General features: G+C 42.0%; 1 protein-coding gene across 4 annotated transcripts; it reads left to right on the top strand.

Moving 5' to 3' along the window:
* Nucleotides 1-330: 330 nt before the first annotated feature.
* Nucleotides 331-24,022, top strand: LOC120304374 (F-box/LRR-repeat protein 21-like). 4 transcript variants are annotated; one of them, XM_039334857.1, is made up of 6 exons: nucleotides 331-625; nucleotides 2,174-2,280; nucleotides 12,958-13,420; nucleotides 15,740-15,862; nucleotides 19,657-19,828; nucleotides 22,435-24,022. In XM_039334857.1, the coding sequence occupies exons 3-6, from the start codon at nucleotides 13,049-13,051 to the stop codon at nucleotides 23,076-23,078; spliced, it is 1,311 nt and encodes a 436-aa protein (XP_039190791.1). In that variant the 5' UTR covers nucleotides 331-625; nucleotides 2,174-2,280; nucleotides 12,958-13,048; the 3' UTR covers nucleotides 23,079-24,022. The 4 variants fall into 4 exon arrangements, with proteins under 4 accessions (XP_039190791.1, XP_039190792.1, XP_039190794.1 ...); XM_039334858.1 differs by lacking the exon at nucleotides 331-625 and adding an exon at nucleotides 652-752; XM_039334860.1 differs by lacking the exon at nucleotides 331-625 and adding an exon at nucleotides 686-804.
* Nucleotides 24,023-27,324: the final 3,302 nt, after the last annotated feature.

Genomic DNA, 27,324 nt, shown 5'->3' with positions numbered 1-27,324 from the left:
GTTCTTAATAATAAAAAAAGTAACTTGGTGTGTTATTTATTTATTTTTTTTACAAAAACCACTTCTTTCAAACTTGAGAGTCGTCTTAATGTTTTGATTCCCTCTTACTATCACAAAAATTTTGCATTAACTCCTCGCCATATTCCCCCTTCTTAGTATCTTTGCTTACAGACTCTACCCCCACGTCCCCCCCAAAAATGGCAAGACATCCCGTTAACTTTCCCGACGTGACAAAAAATAGCACTTTCTACCATCTTAAACGCCCACAAGCCCGCTTCAGCCGCAGTCATCATCGCAGGGCCCGCGCATGCGTTTTTGCCTTTCCCTTCTTTCCCGGAGGCTAGAAGGATGGAGAAGGTAGTTCCTTCGACGTCCGCAAGAGAGCGGAAGCGAGCGACAAGAAGTTCGAACTCGCGAATTTGGGTCAATCGGTTGCGTATCAGCCAAGCGCCTGCGCGGAAAGAACACGTCGGTGGGCTGGGGGGATTGCTGTCAAGCGGCAACGCCCATCCCAGCTCGTAGTCGCGGAAGTGGGTCTCGGTTGCGTCGCGTGCGGCTCCTTCGCCCCTCTCTTGGCAGGCGCTGCGCTGCCTCCATCCCGGCAGACGGAGGCGCGGCGATCGACGTAAGTGTGTGGGGGGGAAAGGGGCTGCCACTTAGGGGGAGGAGATTATTGCTTCTGCGCCAGAAGCCCGGGCCTGGCTCTGGGTCCGGGTCCGTGGACGCCGGTGAGGTCAGCAGGAGATTGGAAGGTAGAGCAGGAGCCCGGGACGCCTTTGGGCAGCAGCGCCAGTTGGCTGGGAGGTCAGAGATGGCGGCGGAGACATGTAGAGGGGACTGAAGAAAAAGGCGTCGCTCGGGTGGGAAGCCGCCTTCTAAGTGTTGAGAGCAGGCATTTTTAATGTGGGCCAGTGTGCTCACAGTAAAAAATGACAGTGAAGGTTATCTTCTTTGAGATTTTTTCTCCCCGCAGGAGAAAGACTAATACAGGTAAAATGGTAAATCCATAACAGAGGAAGAAATGGGGCTGCCTTTCATTAGAAGCTCTTTCTGGCCACCTGTTGTTTTGTTTACAGTAGTCACTGTTAGGTCACTGAACAGAAAAAAAAAGCAAACTGAAATGAAAAAGGCAAAACCATGAGTTTGGTGTGCGCTGGGGACATATGCAGACAATAAAGCAATTATATTGTCAGAAACCTAATAACTTTCCAAGAAGTGACAGGGAGGCCTGAACCCCTGGGGCTCATGGGGAAAAAAGAAAAGTCAAAACAGTAGCCTAAATAAGTAATTGTCAGAAATTCATCCATAGTCTGTGATTCATTATGAACTGAAAACCAGCTTGATGTAAAACTCCATGTGTGTGGGTATGATTCACGCAGCTGTTTGTAAACAGTACAGCTGCTAGATATAACTGCGTTTTTCCCCACATCCATCTTGCATTTGGAGATGGGGAAGCAAAACACTTTGGATGCTTTCATTTTCTGTGCCTTTATTGCTAGCATGTTACAAACACGAATGGTGCTATCTCTTTAACAAAGTGCCATTGTATTATTTTGACATATATGTCATGAAAGAATACATCTCTGTAATATAGTGGCTATTGTTTGTCCTGGCAGGTTTTGAAAAAGTGCAAATGCGGCCGTCTTCATTGCAAATTGGAGTACGTCCTAAAGCAAATAGACTTCCAAAGAAAATTGTGCTTTGTTTATCAGGCAGCTGCAGGAAATAGTGTTATTATAGAATTGGGTATAATTTGTTTTAAAATGCATTTTCTAATAATATTTTCTACTGAAACTGGTTTTTTAACACAATTATGTTTATTGAAGATAAACAATTACTACAGTAGTCCATTTAGTTCTCCCCGGGGGAGGGTGCAGAAAGAAATGGCATGCCAAATGCCGGTGACATACAAAATATCTATGGGTCAGCACACTTTATATCAGTGGGCTTACCTCCTGTCTCAGATACAATAGGATAGCATATTAATCTAGCTGTAAGGAAGAGCTTATGAAATTTGTTTTTCTAAGATGAAAATGAATTCTCTATGTATAATATTAGATTAGAATCAGTTGTAATGATGATTACATTCTTGCATTTTCTGAAAAGTTGAGAAGACTGTTCTGAAGCAATGTTTTGGCAGATTATAATAGAATTTCTTTACTGTTTTATATAGCATGAAAGTACAAACGGGCAGATGCAGGTGATTGCCTCATGGCCACAGTTAACCATTGGGATGAACATCATTCATCCAGCATTGTGTAATGTGGACCAGCATTTTAGGTAAGGAAATACTTCTACAGAAAGATGTTGGATTTAATTTTATCATTCTAATTAATACCAAAATATTATTCATAAAAGTTTGCTTATATGTTTTTTTTTCAAGAAATATGTATGCTATACCTAATAACCATCTTGATTCTGTTTTATTGCTATGTAAACCAAAAAGGTATCTTCTGCAAGACTATCATATATTTTGGAAAATATTGGAAGAGTCCTATAATTCCTAAATGAGATTATATTAAATTTAATTTTATAGCCAGTTTCTATACTTACATATATATTTACTTGAAAAATATCTGCCTTTTGGTCAAATATTGATATTTGGGGTTTTTTTAGTTATTAAAATAAATAACTGATCTGCAGAGACATTTACTAAATAACAGATTTTTTAAAATATCTTTTCAGCCCTGTGCTCTAGAATGAGTAGTTTCTCTTTTTTCCAAACCAATTGTTAAGTCTTGGGAAATCCCGTATTATTCAGAATTAGGTTCGCAATATTTATTTATCCTGGCAGGGAAAAATCTCACATCTTATAACCTAATTGTATTTTATTATTAATTAGATTTATATTTTGCCTTTTTATTCAGAAGATAAAGTATTATAGGTCTGCCTCCTCATTTTTTTCCCCATAACCTATGGAGATAGATTAGATAGAGAGAGAATAACTGGTCCAAAGTTACCTAGTGAGCTTCTGTGGCAATTCTAGTGTCTCTGTGCTAGGTCTAACACCTTAGTCACTTCACAACACTGGTTGTCATCATTTTAAGAATGCTTATATAAAATAATTCTACATTTAATTCATTGCAACTTAGTCTTTGATTATCCATCAAAAATATTCTTATATTATTAACTAACTTCAACATCTTGAATCCTAGAATGATCTTCAAGCCCACATGGATGGCATAAATATAACAAGCTTTTTCCTTGCTATTTTCTACATTCATTGGCATATTGCCTATGGCCCTAGATGTTAACATGGCCATAAAGGTTAACAGCTGTTGACATACTTAATTTATCTAATTGGTTTTTAAAAGTCATTTAAATAATGGCTACTGCTAAATTTTTTACCAATAAAATATGGCATATGTATTTCTTTTTCCTTTTTTGCCTATTCTGAATTTCCTGCCAATTGGCTAAGATTAATTGTAAATTCTAATGTTCTAATGGAAAGATTCTCATCTTTTTTTCTCAGTGCCCAATTTTATAAATTTATCATTAGACTAAATACTTTTTTTTCAATGCCAGGATAAAGTAAAAAAAAGACATATATTCGAGGAATCCCATTTTTTACGTTGCTCAAATTTCAAAATACTTGTTGCAGTTTTAGTTTCTTATTCTTATTTATGCTGTCACAGGCTGCACAGGAAACATGAGCATTGGAGCTTCGTTCATGCCTTCAGAATGTAACCATGTGAAGATAGTAGGTGAAAATCAACCCTATCAGATCTGGACTGTAAACATCCATGTGACAGTTAGAAAAAAACGATGAAATTTGGATGCTCACTTTGTTGCTTTGTACAGTTGGTCCTCAGTTTATGACTGGTTAAAGGTACAAGCAATCTGAAAAAGGGGAGTTATGATCTCAGTCTGAAGCTCCCCTTGTTGGAGCCTCCCTGCCATCATGTGACCACATTTCAGCATGGCCACATTTTTGTCCATTTGCAGTATGCTGTGATAATGTGACTGCATTTAAGATCGTTTAGCTGAAAACAACAGCTACTTCCTGTTTTTGGCAAAACCATGCCTAAATAGGGAACCGTTGGTTCGCTTGCTGCATTTGATTAATGACCACTGCAAAAAAAGTCATAAAATCAGGTTGGTCATCTTTCTGACCTGTTTTATGACCACTATGCAGGCTTCATTATGGTCATAAATTGAGGCTTACTTGTAGTGGAAGTTTGAATGTTTGTAGCCCAGATCTGATATGTTACAAAGCTGGCAAAAAATTGGAAATTTTCACTTCTTGTTATATTACTCATGAAAGTTTAGATTTGGTCAGTTGTAATTATTGGTTTTCAGGTTAAGGTTGGCTTCCTTTCAGTAACTGTAGTTAAGATGAACAATTTCCCTGAATTTGGATGCAACACTAAATTGCATTTAGCAAGAAGCAAAAGCAGTGTGGATTAAGTTGAAACAGGTTTGCCTAGTTCTGTAGCACGCATGCCACAGGTGGCACGCAGAGCTCTCTCTGTGGGCACTTGTGCCATCACTCCAGTCCTAAGCCTCCGCCACCATGTGCAAAAAAAAAGGGGGGTTCAATCAATCAATCTCCACTTCTTGCAGGAAGAAAAAAGATCTTGCAAAGTTGGAATTGATTGATTGAAGTTTATTTTTAGTCCCACATAGTGGCGGAGGAAATGATGCAACGGAGCTGGAAAGAAGGTGCTGCGTGGTGGTGGGGGAAGCGGCAGGAGCAGGGCGCTCCATGCAAGGGGTGGGATGGGGCCTGTGCATGGCATAGAGAAGCAACATGGCGCTAGTATGGTGGTAGACCAGTTGCTTCCCCCCCTGCCAGACACCTGCCGAAGCCGCACAAGGTAAGGTTGCCGCCCCCACCAGATGCCCTCTCTTCCCCCAAGTGTTTTTTTTTTTAACTAACCTGCCTTTCAGCTGCATTCCGTTTCTCCGTTCGCTTCTCAGCCTTCGCCGCATGTTTGTGGGACTGTCGATAAAAAAAAAAAGTTCCATCAGACTTTCTAATTTCTTGAGATCTTGCGAGAAGTTAGAAAGTCTCATGGAACTTTTTTTTTTACCAATCGTCCCACAAACGTGGCAAAGGTTGAGAAGCGAACAGAAAAAATGGAATGCAGCTGAAAGGCAGGTTAGTAAAAAAATTGCTTGGGGGAGGTGAGGGCATCTGGGCGGGGGTGGCAACCTTACCCAGCATGATGGCGGGAGGGTGGGGCCCGTGCCAGGCCAGCCTCTCCAGCCCCAGGTGGCTGTTCTAGGCGGCAGTGGGCAGGGCATTGAGGTGAGCGCTGGCAGGCCGACCAAAGCAGCAGGTGGAGCGCTGGAGGCTCGGGCAGGGAGAGTGCTGAAGTGGGCGGTTGGGCTATTGGCAAGAGCAATACGGTTCAGCGGAAAGTGGCCTTAGAGGATTTCTTTCCTTACCTGCCCCACTTGTTCCAAGGCCGCTTTCCACTCAGATGCATTGCTCTTGCCAATGGCCCGACCGCCCACTTCAGCGCCCTCCCTCCCTGAGCCTCCGGCGCTCCATCTGTTTCACAGCTCTGACTACAGAGCCACCAAAGCGGTAGCTCAGGTAGTTCAAATTACGGCCCATGTTTTTTTATCCAGATTGCCTCAACCTCCCGGGCAAGCTGTCCAATCACAAGGAGAGGGTTGGTGGATGGTGGCAAGAGCCCCAGCCAGTGGTGGGACAGCGAGTTGGTGGGAGAAGATTTTTTTTCCAGTTTCTCCTTGTATGCCAAGGGCGCGCTTGCGCTTTGGCCACATCCCCTTCCTCTCCTCCTCTCACCTATTCGCGTTTTTACCTCAGGGCCGGGCTGAGAGGTTTAGGCCTTGCTTGCAGCCTTGGCCTTGCTTAGGTCAGCCAAGCCTGGTGATGACGATGCCACTGCTGTTTCTGAGGCGGGTCCCTCATTAAGTGCTACGGAACATGAGCCCCAGTCTCCGCCACTGCTGCCGCCATGTCAGCCAAAAGGAAACTGGTGCCGTCGGCCCTCAACATCACCCCCACCATCGCCGAGGGACCCAGCCCCACTGGCAATTGGAGTGGGGTGCTGGTTATGGGTCTGAGGGGCAAAGGGCGAGGTATTTGTGTGGGGCAGCCAGGGTGAGCGAGAAAAATGGAGGATAATTTGCTCCTAGAAGGTTATTTCAGGGTTGTGAGAGGCTGTGTGGAACTGAGGCGATAAAAGGTTGGGGGAGCCACTGGTAGGGAGGATGCGGTCGGCCTTTGGAGGAGCATCCCAATCCACGAACTGGGTGGTGGTGCCGCGTCCAGGTGAAGCCCCAAGAGGTGGGCAAAGCTGGAGGTGGTGGAGCAGCTTGGAGGAACTGGGAGTGCCGGTGCTAGTGATTGAGAGAAACTTCATTGGTCTTTAGGGTCCAGGAAATGGTGGAGGAAGGATGGAGGCATTGGGATGTGCCTCATGGGAAAGAGGAATGAGGTCCTGCCAGGCAGGTTCTTCTGCCCTGAGACAGTCTGGAATGCCAACCAAGGAGAATATTTCTGGCTCAAAGTTAAAATGAAGGGTCCTTGGGGGTGTGTATCTAAGAATGGTGGTTTTCTTGCAGAAGTTTCAGGACCCAAAGTGGGATAATAAGTGAACTAATGATATTACCTAGTTTGGGTCATGAAACGTCTGCAAGAAAGCCACCAAGCTCAGAGAGCAGCAAGGACTCCACAGCCACCCTCCTTCTCTTCTCCTCCTTCATTCCACAAACCCCCTCTCTTCTGGCATTGCTGATATTATCTAGTTTGGTCATGAGACGTCTTCAAGAAATGCTGATTGCAAATGGCACCCCTGCCCTGCCCACTCCCTCACCTCGCCTCACCCTGCAGGACGAGCCTCCTGCCCACCGTCCCACCCACCAGAGCCCCCCTGGATCTCCCCCAACCATGCCCGGCCCCCACAGGCAGGAACGCCCAAGAAAAATATTGAGGTGACCATGCCCACCCTGGCCATGCCCACCCAGTCTGCCATGACTACTGCAGCCATGCCCACCCAGTGGCAACGCTTACCCAATGGGCCATGCCTACCCATTGGACCAAGCCTACCCAGTGGGCCACGCCCACCTGGCACCCAACGATAAATAAGTGGGGTTTGGGTTGCAGTTTGGACACTCGGTCTCTAAAAGGCTCGCCATCACTGGCCTAATTGGTTCTTATAATGCTAAATGAGTTTCTTATGCATAAATGAAATTGCTCTCTCTTGCTTCAGGGGACAAAGAGATGCACACAGTATAACTGTAGTACTATACTATTCCCACAGCTTGAGAAAAACAGTACAAAGTGCTGAAAGAAGGGTGTTAGGGCATTTGCTCTTCAGCACTCACACAGTCAAGAAAAAAGAGGAGTGGCAAATTGCTTGGGTGTGTAAAGTTATTTACAAATTATCCTAAACAACCTATGTATCTATGGCACTTTTCTCTATGTTGAACACTTCATAGGAAGATAGATTCTGAAAGTTACAAAAACATTTTTTTTACTCCTGCCTTTACCTGTTCCTTAAATTTGCACAAAATAGTAGTTGTACTGCTTTTCGTTTAGCTTCCTTTCCTAGAATTTCCAGATAATACTGTAAAATTATTAACATTGATAGCCTTTATATTCTTTTATATTAATCAAATATTAATCAAAGTGCATTTGCTTGAAGAATTACATTGGATTATTACAGATGAGCAAAGTATGTAATATAATTTGTAAAATACTTGTACTGTACTATCAGTGCAATTGGAACAAATAATGATTTGCAAATAAAATATACTGTCCAATGAGAGTTCAGTTCACTGTACTATATAAAAAAGAAATTAGAATGAATTTTCTTCTCCAAGTAATGTCATCTTTAAAGAGTTTAAAGGAAAAAAATTCTTTTTACATTGTGTTTCATATTAGAACCTTTTTTGTCAGCAAATATATACATAATATAGATTTTGTAATTTCTTAAACATGTGAATGAAGAAGGTTGTACTTAACATTTTTATGAATACAGGCAATCTGCTAAATCACTATTAAATAATTGAAAGTATAGAGTTTGTGGCAGAAGTTTAGCTCCATTATATTGTTCAATTTTCTCTTTAATTAGCTATATCACTGGTGGCGAACCTTTTAGAGACCGAGTGCCCAAACTGCAACCCAAAACCCACTTATGTATTGCCGGGTGCTGGGTGGGCATGGCCAGCTCGATGTTGCTCCTGGGGAGGGATGCCTGTGGGGGCCAGAAAGGGTTGGGGGAGATCCAGGGGGTCTCTGGCGGGTGGAGCAGTGGGCAGGAGGGCATCTTGATGGCTTGGGAGGAAGGGCAGCTACACCCCCTCCTAAATGCTGCCGTCTCATGAAAGCAAGATGAAAACTCCCAAAAGCGACAAGGAAAAAAAGTTAAAACTGAAGAGTGTCTCGCAATGGTTTTCTTCCCTGGTGGGGGGTGGGGGAGGCTCCTGAGCCCCGCAGCTTCGAGGGGTGGAGGAGAAGAATGGGGTGGGTCTGTGCTGGGATCAGGGCTCCGCTGCCCGCCTGTGCTCTTCTGCCACAGACGCCACGGCCCTGCTTGTCTGGCAGAGTGGGGGCACGCTGAGGAACGAACGTGGGGCTACTGCTTCACTTGCCAGGCTGGGCTGGACTGGGCGTGGAGCCTCCTCGCCGCTTCTTTCCCCGCAGACATCGGGAGCGCCCACCCCACCTACCACTTGTCCCAGGGCAGCTGCCGCCATCCAGCGCTCTCCAGCCCATCACTGGCCAGCCATGCATCCTGGGATGCCTCCCTTTGGGCTCCCTCAGCCTCTCCCCCCTCCAGGCTGGAGCTGGTCAGATTCCCCCCATGGGCAGCGCTGCGCCCGTCCCCGGCCAGCCATCCTCCTCCTCCTGCGGGCAGAGCGCAGCTTGGCCCTGCCTCCCTCTGGGGTGATGGCGCACGTGCCCACAGGGATAGCTCTGCATGCCATAGGTTCACCACCATGGAGCTATATGGTGATGTTTCGTATGATTAACCAGTTTTGGATATTTTTGAATTCAAAATATGAAGTAATTTGCTTAAACAAGCACTAGTTCCAAACCTTAACTTAGTCCCTTCCATGGGTTTCCTTGACTGGTTAGGCCAGTTTGCTTTGGTGGATGACTTCACAAGTCAATCATTCTCCTGAGATTCCACCCTGCTCTCCAGTTAAATGCTTTTATACAGTCAGAAAAAGCTCAGCAATGGGATGATTGTTCAGACACCAGAAAGGTGTTTGTGCTAGGCAGGAATTTCCACATTTTCTGGAACTATGTGTCCATGTGCACCTGTAATTCAAGGCCAGCTGATTTGTGAAACTAGCCATCAGGCTGGATTTAATTTAAAATGCTTGCATCTATTTGGGTATATGTTGTTATATATGAAATATTTGTGTTGTATTTATTCTGAATAAGATACCAGGTAAAGTTTTATGATGTACTAATCTCTACAATATTCTGCTCTATGCTTAAATTAGCTGAAAGAAAATATAACTGTTTTCTATATTGCATGACCTAGCCAGGATAACAGGCCATTGTGATCTGAAACCAATTCATTGTTGAGCTCTATTATTCGTCAGATTTAAGCCTTTTCTCCACCCCATGCACACAAAAAGACTTTTATGTATCTTTCTTACTGTTTCTACAATCCACTCCATGTTATTTTGCTTACATCCCTGTATTCTATGTGTGAGATTAATCTATTTAAGGTTTTCACCAAAAAAGAGTTTTAAACAGTGAAACCAGAACTTCTAATCTTTTAAGTGACACACTGATTTCTGAAGGAGAATTTGCAGCTTTGTTAAGGAACTAATAAATTGGTGCATAGTAGTAGTTGAGTTTTATATACTATAGTATTAATTCTTATTGTATTTATTTATTAAATTTATGTGCCACCCATCTCACTAGAAAGTGACTCTGATAGTAATATTATTGCTTAGGTTGAGCGTTAGGTGTCTTATGTCCATGAACTTGTTCTTTGTGAAGGTGCTTATTTTTTATAAAAGATAAGGTTGACAAGGATAACTAGTCTATTGATTCTATTTGTTATTATTTATTATTTTCTATTATTGGTTCTATTAATAATATACCTCTATATTTCGGGGTGCTATGAGTAGGAGGAATGCCATTCCACTGCCTGCAGTAGATATTGGTCTAATCATTTGTTCTGTTCCTAAGCCATTCTTATTTTTAATGTTTTTCACTACTAATCTCAATGAGACAAATTTAATGGATCGGACATCAAACAATTAGACTTACATCTGCATAGAATTAGTTTTAGAACCTATGCTGTACAGTAGAATTTCTCTATATATTTCATAGGGCAAAGAGATGCAGATAGGGTTATTATGTATTCAGATGCAATTTTTCTATTCTGTTTTATCATGCGTACACATATAAAGTTGTACAGTAATATATGTAGTCTTAGTCAATTCTTGTTGTTTTATTCACTGGATTTAAGTTTCAGGAATCATGGCTAAAAATGTTAACAATTGTAAAGAAAGTTTTTCAATAAAGAAGCCAACGGAACAATCCACCCTCCTTGACTTTATTGATTATTTCAATTTATATAGTTGCCTATCTCAGATTCATGACTCTGGGCAATTAACAGTCTTAAAAGAAAAATATAAAAGCATTTTTTTTTAAAAAACAGGAAAACAAAAACACTGCACATAGGATAGCAGCCTGGCTAAAAACAAACTCATCAGTCACAAGTTGACATAACTAATCTACATATTCAGCCCCATATCCTGACCACCAGACTTGATGGAACAACCCATTTCTTAAAAGAGAAATAATGTGCAGAATGCTATTTTAGAGAAGGGGAACAGTGACTGAAGGGCCATAGTTACATGGCTGTAAAAGATGAGAGCCTCTAATTGAGGGGGACATATAGGGAGCCTTATAGAACCTATCATCCAGGTAGCTGCAGGTCCAGTGTACTACAGTAATCCAATTAAGTGACGGACATTCCAGAAAAGAGTTTTCTAGATGGAACAGAGCAAAGGCCCTCTTGGCCATAGCTGCCATCTGCTCCTGAAGCAGGAGCTGTGAGTCTGAGAGGAAGTGCAAATCCATTTAAAATTAGTGATGGAATCTTCCAGGAAGAAGCTGACCTTACAGACCCACAGTGACTCCCATCTTACTGGAATTAGGTCTTAACCTAATCCTCCCCCTCTGAAAGGACAGCCTCCAGGCACCTGAAAGTGCTTCAATAGCATCACTTACTCGACCAACGATAAAGATGTACATACTGGTATTATCAGCAGACTGATTAAATCTGACCCTGTGCCACTGGATGATCTTACCATGTGGTTTCATTTACCTGAATAGGAATGGGGAGAGTGAAGGGCCCAGGGCATCTATTAAGAGGTTTAAAGTTTGGTTTCTTCCTCAGTCCCTTTGGGAAGGAGGAAAACCACATAGAGATAGCTATACATATTCCTTTTGGGAAAAATATTTGTACAGTCTGTCCACAATAGACAGTGGCAATCAATTTCCTATGAAGAAATCTCAAATAATAAATAACTTAAGAGTCTATTAAGTTATGGGTGCAGCAGTTTAACCTGCAGTTACCTTATTTCTGGCTCCCTGGATTTCTGAGATTTCTAAGACCGTACTGCCAAAATTCAATGAAATGTCATTGTTGTTGATTTCACCATCTCCCCTGCCAACTTCCTAAAAAGGAATAAGGGCAGGAACCTTCTGAGAGGTAAACCATCTATATTCTCACTCTCACTACCATTTTTAGTACAATGTTAAGCCTTTTTAAAGAAAATAATATGGGAAAATTATGAAGATAAATAAATCAAGTATGGTGGAATATAGTCTGGATTCCCTGGAGGGAGAGAGTGCATTCCAGAGGAATAAGAGGCAGCTCAATCCAAATACTCCATGTGAGAGAAAGAGGGTGAAGACAGCCACTCCCTGATAGTTCTCAGAGTATAGGCTTGATGTCAGAAAGTAGAGTGCTTGAGCTTGGCAAGATTGATGTCAAAAGTAAGAAAGACATGTGATTCTTCCAAGCACATTTCTTTATTCTTCACACCTATAAGACAGAATCTTTCTAAACTGATTCCTCTGGAATATACCACTTTTCTCCTGGGAGAATGTAGACTGCTACATTCCATCTCATAGGACAGTGATGGCAAACCTTTTAAAGACCGAGTGCCCAAACTGCAACCCAAAACCCACTTATGTATTGACAGGTGCCGGGTGGGTGTGGCCCACTCGGCGGGCGCAGCTACAGTAGGCTTGGCAGATTGGGTGGACGTGGCCACTGGATGGGTGTGGCTGCAGTAGTCATGGCAGATTGGGTGGGCATGGCCACCTTGATGTTGTTTATGGGGAGGGACACCTGTGGGAGCTGGGCAGGGTTGGGGGAGATCCAGGGGGTCTCTGGTGGGTGGGATGGTGGGCTCCCCAATGGCGGCTTCAGGCTGGCTGGCCTTAGGCCAGTGATGGCAAACTTTTAGAGACCACGTGTGCTGGGGCGATGGCGCGTGCCCACAGAGAGGGCTCTGCGTGCCGCCTCTGGCACGTGTGCCATAGGTTCGCCACCACTGTCATAGGAAATCACTGCTAGACAAACTGTTTTCATCTTCAAAGCCCTGAAAAAAAATCCTGAAAATGGGATTTTCAGGACTTGCCTTGAATATAACAGTGGGATTTGAAACAAAGGGTCATGTATGTGAGATGGACAGCTATATAAATGTAATAAATAAATTGATTTCCAAAGGTCTATAGATACCACTTTACTGTTAAAAGTCATAGAGGGGGAAGTGATCTTAAAGTCAGCCACAATTTTTCTTGGATGTCAATCGAAGGCATCCAACTGACCATGTCAAAGTGGGGGTCTGAATGGCAGTCATTCACCCTCAGATAATGCCTAATCTTTCTAATAATATAGATTTTATTAAAATATTTTTCATAGAACAAAGATACTTTTCTCTTGTCTGATTTGGCATTCTGAAAGTCCTTTAATTTTATCCCTGTTTTTCTAGAGATCAACTGTATTTGAAAACTTACAGAAAACTTTGTCACTTCTACACAACTCAACAATATTTGACGTGATCTTTTTTTTTTCTTATCGGTATGAAGAGAATCAAGGACACAGTTAAATATGAAAATCCCGTTCTTCAAACATTAGAAAGGAAAAAAAAGCAGAAAACTGGTTTTTATAGTTCAATGTTTGATGCATCTCATTCTTTCAACTTGATTGACTGGGGAAACCTGCCAATCCATATAGTTTTGCAAATCTTTCAGTGTCTGCCTCTTGTTGATCGTGCTCGGGCATCTTCAGTTTGCCGGAGATGGAATGAGGTATTTCATATCCCTGATCTTTGGAGAAAGTTTGAATTTGAACTTAATCAGCCTGCTACGTCTTACTTGAAGTCTACTCATCCCGATCTTATTCAGCAGATTATCAAAAGACATGCTAATCATTTGCAGTATGTAAGCTTCAAGGTAAAGAATGTTTTAATAACTCTGAATTTTGTTGTATGTTTTGCACCTTGGATTGCATTTTCTGTTGTTTTTTGTTTGTATGGGAAACTTCTTTTATATATTGCCTACTTGAAGTATTGAAGAAATGCTAATTAGAAGTGTTAAAGTAGATTTGGGGACTCCAGCTCAATCTTCTCTTACGCCCTTGTCCCTTCAGCCCATATGTGGTTCACAATATCCTCCAGTTCTTAATATATTAATATATGCTAATATATATTGCTAGTGCATGTATTATATGCCATATGCTAAATAAATAAATAAATTCCCCAGTTCTTTAGAGCAGAAAGTGTGGGAGGAATTGCTGGCAGCAAACAATACATTTAGCACAAGTGAATAGACATATTTATATACAGACCAAACAGAAGCAGATTGAAATATGGATCATTCATCATTTCTCATCACATCTAACTTTAAAAATTTGTGGGAATAAACATGTAAGGGACTGTCTTTGACTGTCTTTTGATCGAAGTCTTAGTGTACTTCCTTTAAAACTGAATCAATCTAGATCACCTGAATACTATGTCAGGTACCTCCTAGTAAATGCACAGTGGCTCCTTATATTTCTTATATTTTTAAATGTACAGGTAGAACTTGCTTAACAACTGCCTGTTTAGCAACCTGTTTTGCAAAGGTTGAAGTTATAATGGCACTATAAAAGTAAATTTACAACCAGTTCTTGCATTTACAATCGTAGCAGTATCCCTGTGGTCACATGATCAAGATTCAAATGTTCATAAGCAGTAGGGTTTTATGATTATCGCAACATACCACAGTCATGTGATCACACTATTTGCGTGCTTCTGATTAGCAAAGTCAATGGAAAAGCCAGTCCTAAAATTGCAAGTTGTGGTCAGACAATGTATCGTTTAATGACCTATGGCAGTGGTGGCGAACCTTTTAGAGACCAAGTGCCCAAACTGCAACCCAAAACCCACTTATGTATCGCCAAGTGCCGGGTGGGCGTGGCCCGCCGGGTGGGCATGACTGTGGTGGAAATGGCAGACTGGGTGGGCTGGATTGGGCATGAGCAGCTGCATTCTGTTTCTCCATTTGCTTCTCAGCCTTTGCCACGTGTTTGTGGGACTATCAGTTAAAAAAAAGTTCCATGAGATTTTCTAACTTCTCGCAAGTTAGAAAGTCTCATAGAACTTTTTTTTTGTCACACAAGCACGAGGTGAAGACTGAGAAGCAAATGGAGAAATGTCAGGGAAGCCGTTGTCCCCGCCTTTGGCCAGGCGGCGTGCCGGCTGCTGGGCAGAGGCCGCGAAAGGAGAGGACCCCGGAACAGGGAAGTTGTCGTTGCAGGTAGGCCACCGCGTGCCTTTTGCTGCCGCCATAGCCCCACGAGGCCGAGGCAAGGCAGCCCCATCCTCCCCCGGCCACCATTACTCTCTGCTTGCTGCCGTTGCCGAACGAGGCCGAGGCAAGGCAAGGCACCCCCCTGCGCCGCCGGCCACTCTTACCACTCTGCTGCCATTGCTGAACAAGGCAAGGCACCCCGCCACCACCCTTACTGCTCTGCTGACATTGCTGAACGAGGGCAAGGCAAGGCACCCCTCCACCGCCCTTACCGTTCTGCCATCACCAAATGAGGGCAAGGCAAGGCACCCCCTGCCGCCTTATCGCTCTGCTGCCATTGCCCACGAAGGCAAGGCACCCCCCTGCCACCGGCTGCCCCTTGTCATCCCCTGCGTGGCTGGCCGCTGAAACTTACCACTGTCGGCTCGTGCTCGCTGTCTGCTCCGACTGGTGTTCACTCTCTCGGTGTCTGCAGCAAATGCTGCTTCCGCCGAAAGTTGCTCCCTTTATAGCCTCTTGCCTGTTCCCAGACTGCGTATGGGCAGCTCTGCAGAAAGCTGTGCATGCGCAGAGAGAAGGAGGGAGCAGCTTGGCCCAGCAATGGCTCATGTGACACCAGAGACGGCTCATGCATGCCATAGGTTCGCCACCACAGACCTATGGTGATTCAGTTAACATTGGAAGTATGTAAGTCCATTGTGATCACATGATGTCTTGCTTAATGACTATATTAGTTGCCAGGCCCAGTTGTTGCAAAGCAAAGACCATCTGTATTCAATTTATGTGTGTTTCTTTGAGGTCCTGTATCAGTTTCTATATATATATTTGTGCACTTTTCTGTTCAAGAATTGTAGGTTAATTTTAATTAACTGATGAAAAACAGTACTTAAAGGGTTCCAATATGCTTTAAAGCTAGCAAAGAAGTTTAAAAGGAATGGCAGCGTGAGATAATCTTTATCTTGATGAAATGCTGTTTTTCAGGTTGACAGCAGTACTGAGTCTGCAGAAGCAGCATGTGATATTCTTTCTCAGCTGGTGAATTGTTCTATTCAGACACTTGGCTTAATTTCAACAGCAAAGCCAAGTTTCATGGATGTTTCTAAGGTATTGCTTGCAAAGATATGAACTTGGAAAACTGATAAATTCAACTTTTATATACGTATATTTGGGGACACAGTCTATATAATTTTTCCCCAGTGTGTCATTTTTGGAAATAATTCATTGATTGGTTTTGCTTTAAGAACAAAGTTCTGGTACAATAGGAACCTTTACAAATTGACAGGAAAAAAATGACCTTTTTCTAGTCTCCTATTTCTGCTGCAGTTCCTTGTCATTTCTAGAAAATCCATCAATCCTCTGGAACAAAGTGAAAAAGTAGCTGCAGCATAAAGAAGTAATTGGTGAAATTGTTTTCCATCCTTTTCCATTCATTGAACCAAATATTGCTATGCAAGTGAAGCAGCACAGTTGTGTACCACCCTATAATTTAAATAAGCAGGTCCTACCATGAAAACCTTAGATCATGACAAATGCTAGCATGAGAAAACAACCCTTGTGACCAAAAGAATTCTAGTTTTATATATATAATATCCACTATCCACTATGATTATGCTGACTAGAGATGGGGAAGTTTTAGAGCAGACATGTCAAACACAAGGCCCGTGGGCCGGATACGGCCCACCAAGGGCCCAAATTTGGCCCCTGGAGCTGTTCCAGAAATGGAAAGGGACCGGCCCCCGCTGCCCCAGCCCTGGCCCACCCCAACCCGGCTAGGTGATCTCCTGGTGCACGCACAGGAAATGATGAGTGCTCAGAGGCTGGTGGTGCACAGGAGCAACTGCAGCTCATTTGCCTCACCCTGCCCCCCCGGCCTCGCCCCACCCCTCCCAGCCTCGCCCGTCACGCCTGGCCATGCCCTGTTTTAATGCGCCTCTCCTTGTCCGCTCTGCTTTGCTGACCCTCGCCTCACCACACCTGGCTCCACTTTGCTGGGCCAGGCACTAAAGCGCCGCTGAAAACAGCAGAGTCTATGTGTGCACCTGCCTTGCCCATGTCAGCCAAGCTCTCCACAGTGTACTATAGCTATCCGAGGTGTGGAAAGCAAAGGCTGATGGGTGAGCTTGTATCAGGCAAACACACAGACTCCGCTCTTTTCAGCAGCCCTTCTTGCCGTGGGGCTGCTGCTCGCCTTCCTCTGCACTAGCGCCTCCTTGCCCCACTTGCCGGCCTGGTCACACAGCCTGCAAGGCTTTTCTTTCACTGGGATCACCCCACCCCCGAATGGGAGAGCCGCGGCCGGCAGCTTCCTTCCTGAGCATGGAGGAAACAGAATGGGAGCTTTAAGATTCTGCCTGCCAGCGTGCAATAGGAGTTTGCAGGGGCTGTCGGGACACGGCAGATGAACGGCAGCAGTTTTCGGTTTCTGGCATGGGCGGGGGGGGGGGTCGAAAGCAAAACTGCCCTTTCGTTAAGCTTAGAGTCAACCCCGGTGTGGAGGCAACGGAGGGGAGGGTGGACTGAAAGGGAAGCCAGAGGCACTGGACAGAAGTTTCCCATTTTGACCACTTCCCCTATCATTTCCTCCTGCTCCATGGCTCTCAGCTCACCTCTCCCAGAACCTGCACATGTGTTTGTGTGAGTGTGTGTGTGTGTGGGGGGGGGGGTCTTACCTCCTGCAGCCCCAGGCTGTGACATCGGGAGGACGGGAGAAGTGAAAGAAGCTGAGATGGGAGCTTCTTGCAGCCTGTCACGGGGCTGGGGGCAGAAGCTGAGGGGGGCAGGATGCGATGCAATCTGCAGCACGTTGAGAAAAAGAAACAAGTACTCCAAAAAACCAGCTTTCATTAGTTTGCAGCCTGCCATCGCAGAAGGTTTCTGTTGAGGGTGCGGGGCTGCAAGGGGTGAGAGACACACATACACCTGTCTGTGTGTGTGTCTGGGAGAGGTGAGCTAAGCCATGCAGGGGCAATGACGGGGAGGGGAAGCCTTTGCCCACATTGGTTGCCTGTTGCCACCTCTGCCTGGAGCCTCTGGCAGCTTTAAAAAAAAGGGAGGGAGGAAGGAGTCAGGGAGGGAGGGAGAGGCAATTCTGTTGGAAATGCCCCTGGTTCAAAGGAGAAAGCTATTTTGTGTTTGTTTTGTCACAGACAGAACTTTGTTGGCAATCCAAATTAACGTTAGTATTCTTGAATTGTGAGCTCTTAGGAAAGTATCCCCTCCTTATATGTTGCAAACAGCCATTTCCAGTAGGAAAAATATTTTCCTTTGGTATATTTCCAGTCTGAATTAGACCAAGGCAGGCTCCCTACAGGAGAGCCCTTTTAAGGATTATGTATTAATAGAAAAACAACTAACCTACCTCTGCTCATAAAAGCTAAAGCTGTTGCACATAAAAAATAGAGGAGCTCTGATTAACTATCACAGCCACCATTTTGACAGTTTTGCTGTGCTGTTGTCTGTGGACACCCCGACTAAATGTAAGCACGGGATAAACTGAGCCTGGTTTGTTCTCCGTCTTTTAAGTGGCCACAAACTACTAGCAAAAGTGGCATGTGATCACAAGGCAAGAAGGCATCGAGAAATGTTTCCCCTTTTGCATTTGAGCATCCAAGAAGGGACAGGAAAGGAGAAAGGAAAGAGGAAAGACAAAGAAAAAAGAAGGAAAGGGGAAGAGAGTAAGGAAGGAAAAAAGAGAGGGAAGGAAGAAAGGAGAATAAAGAGGGAAGGAAAAAGAAGAAAAGGGAAGAAGGAAGGGAGGGAGGGGATTACAATAAGAGAGAGGGAGGGTCTGAGGGAAGTGCTGTCTTAGCATTTGGCCACCAGCAGCCCTGCTGCCCTTTTGCCATCCCTTATCTCCTCCTCTTGATCTCTTCTGGTGGTCTCCCATCCTATTGCTGAGGATATTTTAGTTACAAAGTCAGGTTTCCTCATATGGAGGGAGAGTGGGCCTCCCTCTGACCCACATACTTTGCCCTCCCACACACATCATGAGCAACCTGGCCAAGCAGAGCAAGAACAGCAGCAGCAGCTTCGAGGAGGAGATAAGCGCAGCAGGGCGCCCTCTTGAGATAGCAGGGCTGGGCTGTGGGGTCCCAGTGCCCTGGGAGCTCGAGGACCAGCCTGGATCCCCACCCAGCCCCACCCAGACCACACAGGTGTCCAACACAAGCGATGTTGAGCTGGCCACACCCACCCTGACCATGCCCACCCGGCCGTCCAAGGTCAGTCACAACCCTGATGTGGCCCTCAGTGAAATTGAGTTTGACACCCCTGTTTTAGAGCAACATTCCTGATAATAAAATCCACAAGAAGAGTGGGTTTTTTTTAAAAAAAAACCATCCTCATGTCATTGGATTACGTTCAGTATAATTCAAGTGAACTTCCACTCAAACAGTACTTCACAATTATCTCAAATTATTTCATAAATTGATGTAATTATAATTACTTTACAATAATTCTCTTCCCACAATTCATTTTCTGCGTGCCTCTCTAATTTACTGCAGTCGATAGTCAACTAACCAGACGGGGTGAGGAGGAGTAATCTATTGCTCAATGCTTTTTTTTTCATCTAAATGACATAATTGGTTATAATCTTGGCAAAATTATGCTGTTACCTCAGTATTTGAATTTGATCTGCTGAGTAATTCAGTATGAACTTAATATCTCATTATAAACTTAAAAGCATCTTTATTGCATTTAGGACTTGTGTATTCATAAAGAAGATTCATTGATTGTTAGGAGTCTGCTCTTCAATATTAATAGCTCTAAACCTTACATATATTTTATGGTAATGACTCATTAAATACTTCTAGATAAACATCACTTCTGAAAGTGCAATGAATTTATAACTGTATAGGCCGATGTATATGAAATGTTTCCTTTCTAATTTGTTTGAATAGGCTCATTTTGTATCAGCGCTGACAGTGGTGTTCATCAATTCCAAGTCATTATCTTCCATTAAGATAGAAGATACTCCAGTAGATGATCCATCCTTGAAGGTCCTTGTTGCTAATAATAGTGATACTTTAAAATTGCTTAAAATGAGCAGCTGCCCTCATGTGTCCCCTGCTGGTAAGTAATAAACCCAAGTAAACAAAAATACAACACTGCAGCAAGAGTGATGAATAAGACTATTCTTATTGTATTATATTCTTATTTGCCTTTTGATTTCAAAATTATCTTGCTATATAGAATTTTTTTCATGCCAGTTTTTACTCTTGTCATTGCAGCTGCTGGGTTCATTCTTAACTAGAAACTTTGAATAGATTTTTGGAAGTAGCAACAGAGGCTAATCTTTTAAATGAACAAGCAGGTTTATTATATTACAGTTTGGTAATGTTAACCTGCTGTGGAATGCTCTGAATTTCATAGAACCATAAAACATAAGATCTGAAGGACTTTAAAACTCAACTAGTCCAGTCCCCTGTACCATAATGGCTTCTTAAATTCTCCCATCTTTCTTCTCATTGGAGTGGTGTATAGTTGGTCTTATTCTGGGAACATTACTGACTCTCCTATATTGTTTAATCTGAGGATAGCCATCCATGGGGTTCCACCTAGTACTTCTCTGAGTTTGCTGACATTAGCTCTCCTGAAATATAGTGTGTGTCATATGACCAGCATATTGACAATCATGTCATGTCCCATTCTCTTAAGGGTTCCCTTTCTGTTTAGCTCTTCAACCAGCTCTTCCCTGTTGATTAGAATCAGATATAGGAGCACCAGTCACCTTTTTTCCCCTTCATTTTCTTTTGGAAAAATGAACAATCAACAAGGAAAGACTTGGCTGATTTGATTTTCCAGCTGATGTCCAGGTAATTGAAGTCTTCCATTATTCCTAGATCTCTCTTCCACGTGTCTTTGTAATCTTCTGCCTGACATGGCCATCTATAGCACATCACCACAATAATATGCTTGTAATTTCATATCTCAAGGGTACTTTTCTAAAAGGCAACTGGAGTTCCTTGCTTTTTTCCTTGAAAACATTACACTTCTATTTACAACACAGTCCTTTCAGCAGTGCCAAGAAGGTTCCGCACCCATTTGTACTCTGATTCAGGTGATTCTGAGGACAGAGATATATGGTCTATAATTTTTTAAATAAGTTACACTCTTCAATTTGTGCATTCCCCTATGCGTTCTTCTGGTAGTTTCTTTCTACCAGACTTAAATAATGCTTAGTAAATTATATTGTTTTTTCTGCATTAAGTGCTCTATTCTTTTAGTTTGTTCTCCATATATCTCAAAGAATCAGAATCCAAAGTGTTTCCATTGGCACAAGGTATTTAACCAATTATTTGATTCTTGTAGAATTTCTTGTAAGGTCGTATCATTCAACAGGAAATGGTTAAAAAAATACTGTTAGTACCTCTAGATCAGGGGTGTCAAACCGCCGGCCCGTGGGCCGGTTTCATCATACTGGAGCCGCGCCCACCTCATTGCCAGCAATGGCAAAAAAGCTCCGATACATTGCACGATGTCACGTGACATCGCGAGTTTGACATGTCTGCTCTAGATTCATTGCTCTGTTGCACAGAAATTCATTTCCTTGCAATATCTTCAGACTATATCAAACTGTATCATTTGTTTCAATGTGTCTCAGTGGAAAGTTATAGTCAGGAACTTTTCTGTCATGTTCTGAATGTGAGACCCAGAAAAGAAGTACATTTCTGTTCATAAGTTGACAAGTTGCTACTTCAAAATGTTTCAGTAGGGTGTCTCCAATCTTCACCACTTAATCACTTCATCCTCTTTGGGGTAAAGAGAGAAATCTTTTCCTTTCCAGAACCTGTGTGGTCCTCTTCCTCAGCTCTGTATCCAGTTGTTCTTTGCTGAGGGATCCAGAAGCACCATAAATGGAGAGGCTCTGGAATCATCTTTTCATCCAAGCGGTCACGAGCCTGCTTGCAACTTGCAACACATGTTCTTTTTTTACAAGATGACAAACATGGTAGTTCTATGAGAGTCATAAGAGTTACTATTTTGGTTTGCATGTTTTTCACATCAGAAGATGGTTGGGGGAGAGTTTTGCTCATTAGATGAACTGATTTTTTTTCATAAATTCCTGGTTAAATAGGTATTTTGTTTATTTTCAGATCAAATTAGGCAAAATTACAAATTAAAGGTTGTCGAAAGATTTCACAAAAATATCTCAATGGATTATAAAATAAAATTACTTAGTGGTTTTAATTATGCAGAATTAAAAGTGCAAACGTAATGGAATTAAAAACCCTCCTTGCATCACATTTTTGTCTTCCTGCTGACAATATATGTTCCTGTGACCAATTAAATCTTTGCAAGTTATGTCTATTGTGCATGTTTTTGGACTGAAACTGCATTGAAAGAAATATCATTGATTTTAAAGATTTTTTTCTGAATGATTTACTGTATGTAAATTTTTTCTTTAGAACATGTCACTGGAAAGAACCAAATGATAAACCTATTGAGATATTGATAGTATTTCTTCACTGAAGTTGCAGGTGTGTGTTTTCTGAACAAACAGAGGAAGTAATGTAGAACTTTTCCCCATCAATTTCATGATTCCCCCCCCCCCGGTTCAGAATACATTAAAATATTTGCAACTTTGCTGGGCATATGTACACTAGAGCATAAAAAGATAAATTGAAGTATACTTTATACACTTAGGTTGAATTTTCTATCTTTTTTTTTTTTTTTAGGAATTCTTTGTGTTGCCGACCAGTGTCATGGCCTTAGGGAGTTGGCTCTAAACTACCATCTACTAAGTGATGAACTGTTACTGGCTCTTTCAAGTGAGAAGCACGTTAACCTGGAACATCTCCGTATAGACGTTGTAAGTGAGAATCCTGGACAGACTGAATTTCACGCCATCAAAAAACAAAGCTGGGATGCGCTGATTAAGCACTCCCCTAAAGTCAACATTGTGATGTATTTCTTCCTATATGAGGAAGAGTTTGATGTATTCTTCAGAGAGGAAACTCCCGTAACTCATCTTTACTTTGGCCGTGCAGTAAGTAAATCAATGCTTGGCCGCATTGGATTGAACTGCCCAAGACTTATTGAATTGGTTGTCTGTGCTAATGGTCTTCAGCCTTTAGATGATGAACTCATTCGCATTGCTGAACGCTGTAAGAATTTAACTGCCATGGGACTTGGTGAATGTGAAGTTACCTGTCGAGGCTTTATTGAGTTTGTAAAGATGTGTGGAGGCAGACTCACACAACTGTCCGTTATGGAAGAAGTGCTCATTCCAGATAGTGACTATAATCTGGATCAAATTCATTCTGAAGTTTCCAAACATCTTGGAAGAATGTGGTTCCCTGATATGATGCCTACGTGGTAAACTGATCAAGCCATAAGACTGTAATGGTCAGATCTGACTGTACAGGATGTTGATTTCTATGCAAATAAGGAATTCTGAATCAGAGATATAATACTGAATTATTTTTTTCAGTACTTAATTATGTAGTGGCAATACCAAGCCCCTTGAGAAATAGAATATGTACTGTACTGAAGTATATAGATTGAAAGTACATCTCTTAAATATTAAGTGCTTAGATTATTCTCCAATTGGAATAATTTAAAATTATGTCTTCAGTTTTCACAGACATCATCATCAAGTGCAAAGTACTACAATGCTAGTATTGTATCTGATACAACTGGCCTTCTTTGATGTCCCAAATTTTAAACTAAAGCTTGTTTTTCCTTTTCCTCTAATGAAAACTGATGGTAATGTACAAATCTGTAAAAAGCAGCAGTAACAATATTAGAACTATGGCAAATGTATGACTATGTGCTCCAAAAGCTAGTGTTATAAAAATCTGCCTGAACATTCTGTATAACAGTAATAATATGCTTCTTGGCTGCAAATTGCAGGAATGTAAAACTTCAGAATTGAGGTTCTGTTACTGACATGTTAGTGGAAGAGCAGTATAGATCTGAGAATTAAGAGTTCAGAATAAAGGAGAAAAGTCTGTATCTCCTGATGAACTTGTTAAATTTCAAATCTTGTAATTTGCCTTACTGAATTACTGAAAGTAACATGAGAAAAACATACTTGAACAATTCTCTAAAGTTCAGATAAAGCTATCAGTATGGAACATTCTGCATTATGGAAAGATTTAGCAATTTAATTGTTAGTGTTTAAAACAAACCCAAGTAAAATCATCTCAACCAATTTTTTTCAGTGAGCAGTTTTGTAATAACCAGGTCATAATGCTGTGTGTAAAATAACGTCAGAATGTTGATGTACCTGTACAAAAAATAAAAGTCTATGAGATTAATGTATTTTTATTACTATTGCTATATTAACAGTTATTTATCCAGGTGATAAATCTAAAACATTAATAGGTATAAAATAAAAATAAAAACCATATATCCTCTACAGCAGTAGTTCTCAACCTTTTTAATGCCGCGACCCCCAACCGGTCGTAAGTTGAGGACTACTCAACTGGTCGTAAGTCAAGGACTATTCAACTGGTGCAGCACCGTTTGCAGAATGGGACTTTTGGCAGGCTCAGCAGGGCAGAGACAGCCTGGACAATTCCTATTGGCTTGACTCTATTCAACAGAGTCTATTCTATTGGCTTTCAAAAGCCAATAGAATAAAAGGGAGTAGCAGAGCTAAGGAAAAGGGGGAAAAAAATGGCGGACTGCGTTGTTTGGCGACCCCCGGGAAATGGTCGTTCGACCCCAAATGGGGTCCCGACCCACAGGTTGAGAACCACTGCTCTACAGTTAATGGTTAAAATGTATTAAACCAAAATACATACCTTTACATTTGAACTAATTAAATGCAGTATGCTTCTATTATTTATTTATTTATTTATTTATTTATTTATTTATTTATAATGTAACTGCAACCTGTCAAATAAACAGTGTCATCTTGCTGGACTCAGGAAGTGTGTTTATTCTATTGCTATTTGGAATGATCTCCCTGCAGACATTTCTGTGACTCCTACCCTTCTGTTGTTATTAAAGACCTGGTCTTGGAACCGAGTGATTATGTAGCTCCTGATTTGGTATTATTTGCTTCTAGTAGATTTATGGTTGATATTTGCTTTTCTAGTCAGCTGTGTTCTTTGGTGGTTTGGTTTTAAATTGTAAACAGCTTATAACCATGGAGTATGATTTTTGTTTGTTTGATGACACAGTGGTTAAAGTGCAGTATTACAAGCAAACTCTATCCATAGTCTGGAGTTCAATCCTGACCGGCTCAAGGTTGACTCAGCCTTCCATTCTGCTGAGGTCGGTAAAATGCGAACCCAGATTGTTGGGGGCAATATGTTGATTGTTATCCAACAGACAGTGCTGTAAAGCATTCCAGGGTAATATATAAGTCAAAGTGCTGTTGCTATTGCTAAAATTGAGCCAAATTATGTATTTCTATTTTATTTCAGGAAGTATTTGAATTTATTGGGAATTTTTTTTAATATTTGAATTTATTTTAATATTGTATTATAGTTATATTTAAATATAAAATGTTCAAAAGAAACAGACCTACCAAAGGAGGAGGTGGAGTTGCATTATATGTTAAAAAAACCCACCACATCTCTTCAGAAATGCATAAAACTAAGGATAAAAGCCTATTTGAATGCATATGGGTTAAAATAAAAGAAAAAGAAAAGAATGACAAAGGTGTACACTACAGGCCACCCACCCAAGCAGAAGAAATAGGTAACTTTTTGCTAATGTGTGTAGGAAACACACCACAGTAGAAATAGGGGGCAAGGGTTAACAACCCTGACAACTGGGATACCTAGTACTTAGACTTATATACCGCTTCACAGTACTTTACAGTCCTCTCGAAGTGGTTCAAAGACTCAGCATATTGCCCCAAGAATCTGGGTTCTTATTTTACCAACGACGGAAGGATGGAAGGCTGAGTCAACCTTGAGCCAATGAGAATCGAACTGCTGGCAGTTAGCAGTCAGCAGAATTATAGTTTACACACCAATCAGGCTGACATCAATATCTGGGAAGGTCCTGGAAAAGATAATCAAGCAACAGATCTGCAAACATCTAGAAGTAAGCAAAGTTATAACCAGAAGCCAACGTGGGTTTCTGAAAAACAGTTCATGCCAAACAAATCTTAGTTCATTCCTAGATAATGTGACTTAATTAGTGGGCCAGTGAAATGTTGTGGACATAAGTATACTTGGATTTCAATAAGGCATTGGACAAAGTAGACCATAACCTACTTTTTAATAAGTTAGAAAATGTGGGATAGACAGCATCTTCACCAGATGGATTCGTAACTGGCTGACAAACCACACTTAACATGTAGTCTTTAATAGAACTACTTCTACATGGAGGGAAGAAAGCAGTAGTGTATCCCAAGGTTCTGTCTTAGGCCCAGTATTCTTCTGTATCTTCGTAAACAATTTAGATGGGGGATAGAAGGGGAACATATCAAATTTGCAGATGACACCCAGCTGGCAGGAATAGCCAACATCCCAGAAGATAGACTCAAGATTCAGAAGGATCTCATCAGATTTGAACACCGGGCCCTACCTATCAAAATGAAATTCAGTGGTGAGAAAAATAAAGGGTTTACATTCAGGCAAGAAAAATCAAATATACAGGTATAGCAGTAACTGCAAGAGGGATCTTGGAGTCCTAGCGGACAATCATTTAAACAATGAGCCAGCAGTGCACTGCAGCCACCAGAAAAGCCAGTGCAAGCCTAGGCTGCATTAACAAAGAGGTAGAATCAAGAACATGCTTTAATACTGCTTTATAATGCCTTGGAAAGACCAAACTTAGAATATTGTATCCAGTTTTGGTTGCCACAATATAAAAAAGATGTTGAGACTCTGGAAAGAATGCAGAGAAGAGCAACAAAGATGATTAGGGGGCTGAAGACTAAAATATGAAAAATGGTTACGGGAATTGGGTAGGTGTAGTCTAGTGAAAAGAAGGACTAAGTATGACATGATAGCAGTGTTCCAATATTTGAGGGACTGTCACATAGAAGAGGGAGTCAAGCTATTCTCCAAAGCACCTGAGGGCAGGACAAGAAGCAATGGATGGAAACTAATCAAGGAGAGAAGCAACCTAGAACTAAGGAGAAATTTCCTGACAATGAGAACCAGTGGAATGGGCTGCCTTCAGAAGTTGTGGATGCTCTCACTGGAGGTTTTAAAGAAGAAATTAGACAGCCATTTGTCCAGAGTGGTACAAGGTGTCCTGCTTGTGCAGAGGGTGCCTCCAAGGTCCCTTCCAACTCTGTTAATCTATTATTTAATCCTCCTTCTAAACTCTTTCTGGCTATCATTGTTTCCTGGTGCGAAAAATGTCCTAATGGAGGAATTGCCTCATCATACGGTCCATTGCAATTCTATTAAATCGGGGAAAGGCAATGAGGGAAGATACCTGGTGGGAGAATGAGTTAAGTATGCGCATCTCTTCCATCAGAATTTTGCTGAAATTGTCTATGAAAATACATTCAAGTCCCTTTCTATCAAGTATTGTTGTTGTTGCAGTAGGGGGAAAAAGGAAGCAAAATAAATGTGTGGCCATAAAGCTGCCATTACAATATATCATAGAAAAAGTCTAGACAATATTTTAAACAGTAATTCCAAACAGAG

This window comes from Crotalus tigris, unplaced genomic scaffold (genome assembly GCF_016545835.1).
Source record: "Crotalus tigris isolate CLP2741 ecotype Arizona unplaced genomic scaffold, ASM1654583v1 scf7180000017638.2057652, whole genome shotgun sequence".
NCBI lineage: Eukaryota > Metazoa > Chordata > Lepidosauria > Squamata > Viperidae > Crotalus > Crotalus tigris.
The sequence above is the reverse complement of the archived record's forward strand: the minus strand, read 5'-3'. Positions and strand labels throughout refer to the sequence as shown.

Excerpts from the sequence above, each read along its gene's own strand:
- LOC120304374 (XM_039334857.1), top strand. The coding sequence starts at position 13,049 with ATGAAGAGAATCAAGGACACAGTTAAATATGAAAATCCCGTTCTTCAA. Across the intron at positions 15,863-19,656 it reads GTTTCATGGATGTTTCTAAG|GCTCATTTTGTATCAGCGCT; the intron begins GTATTGCTTGCA and ends TTGTTTGAATAG. Across the intron at positions 19,829-22,434 it reads CCCTCATGTGTCCCCTGCTG|GAATTCTTTGTGTTGCCGAC; the intron begins GTAAGTAATAAA and ends TTTTTTTTTTAG.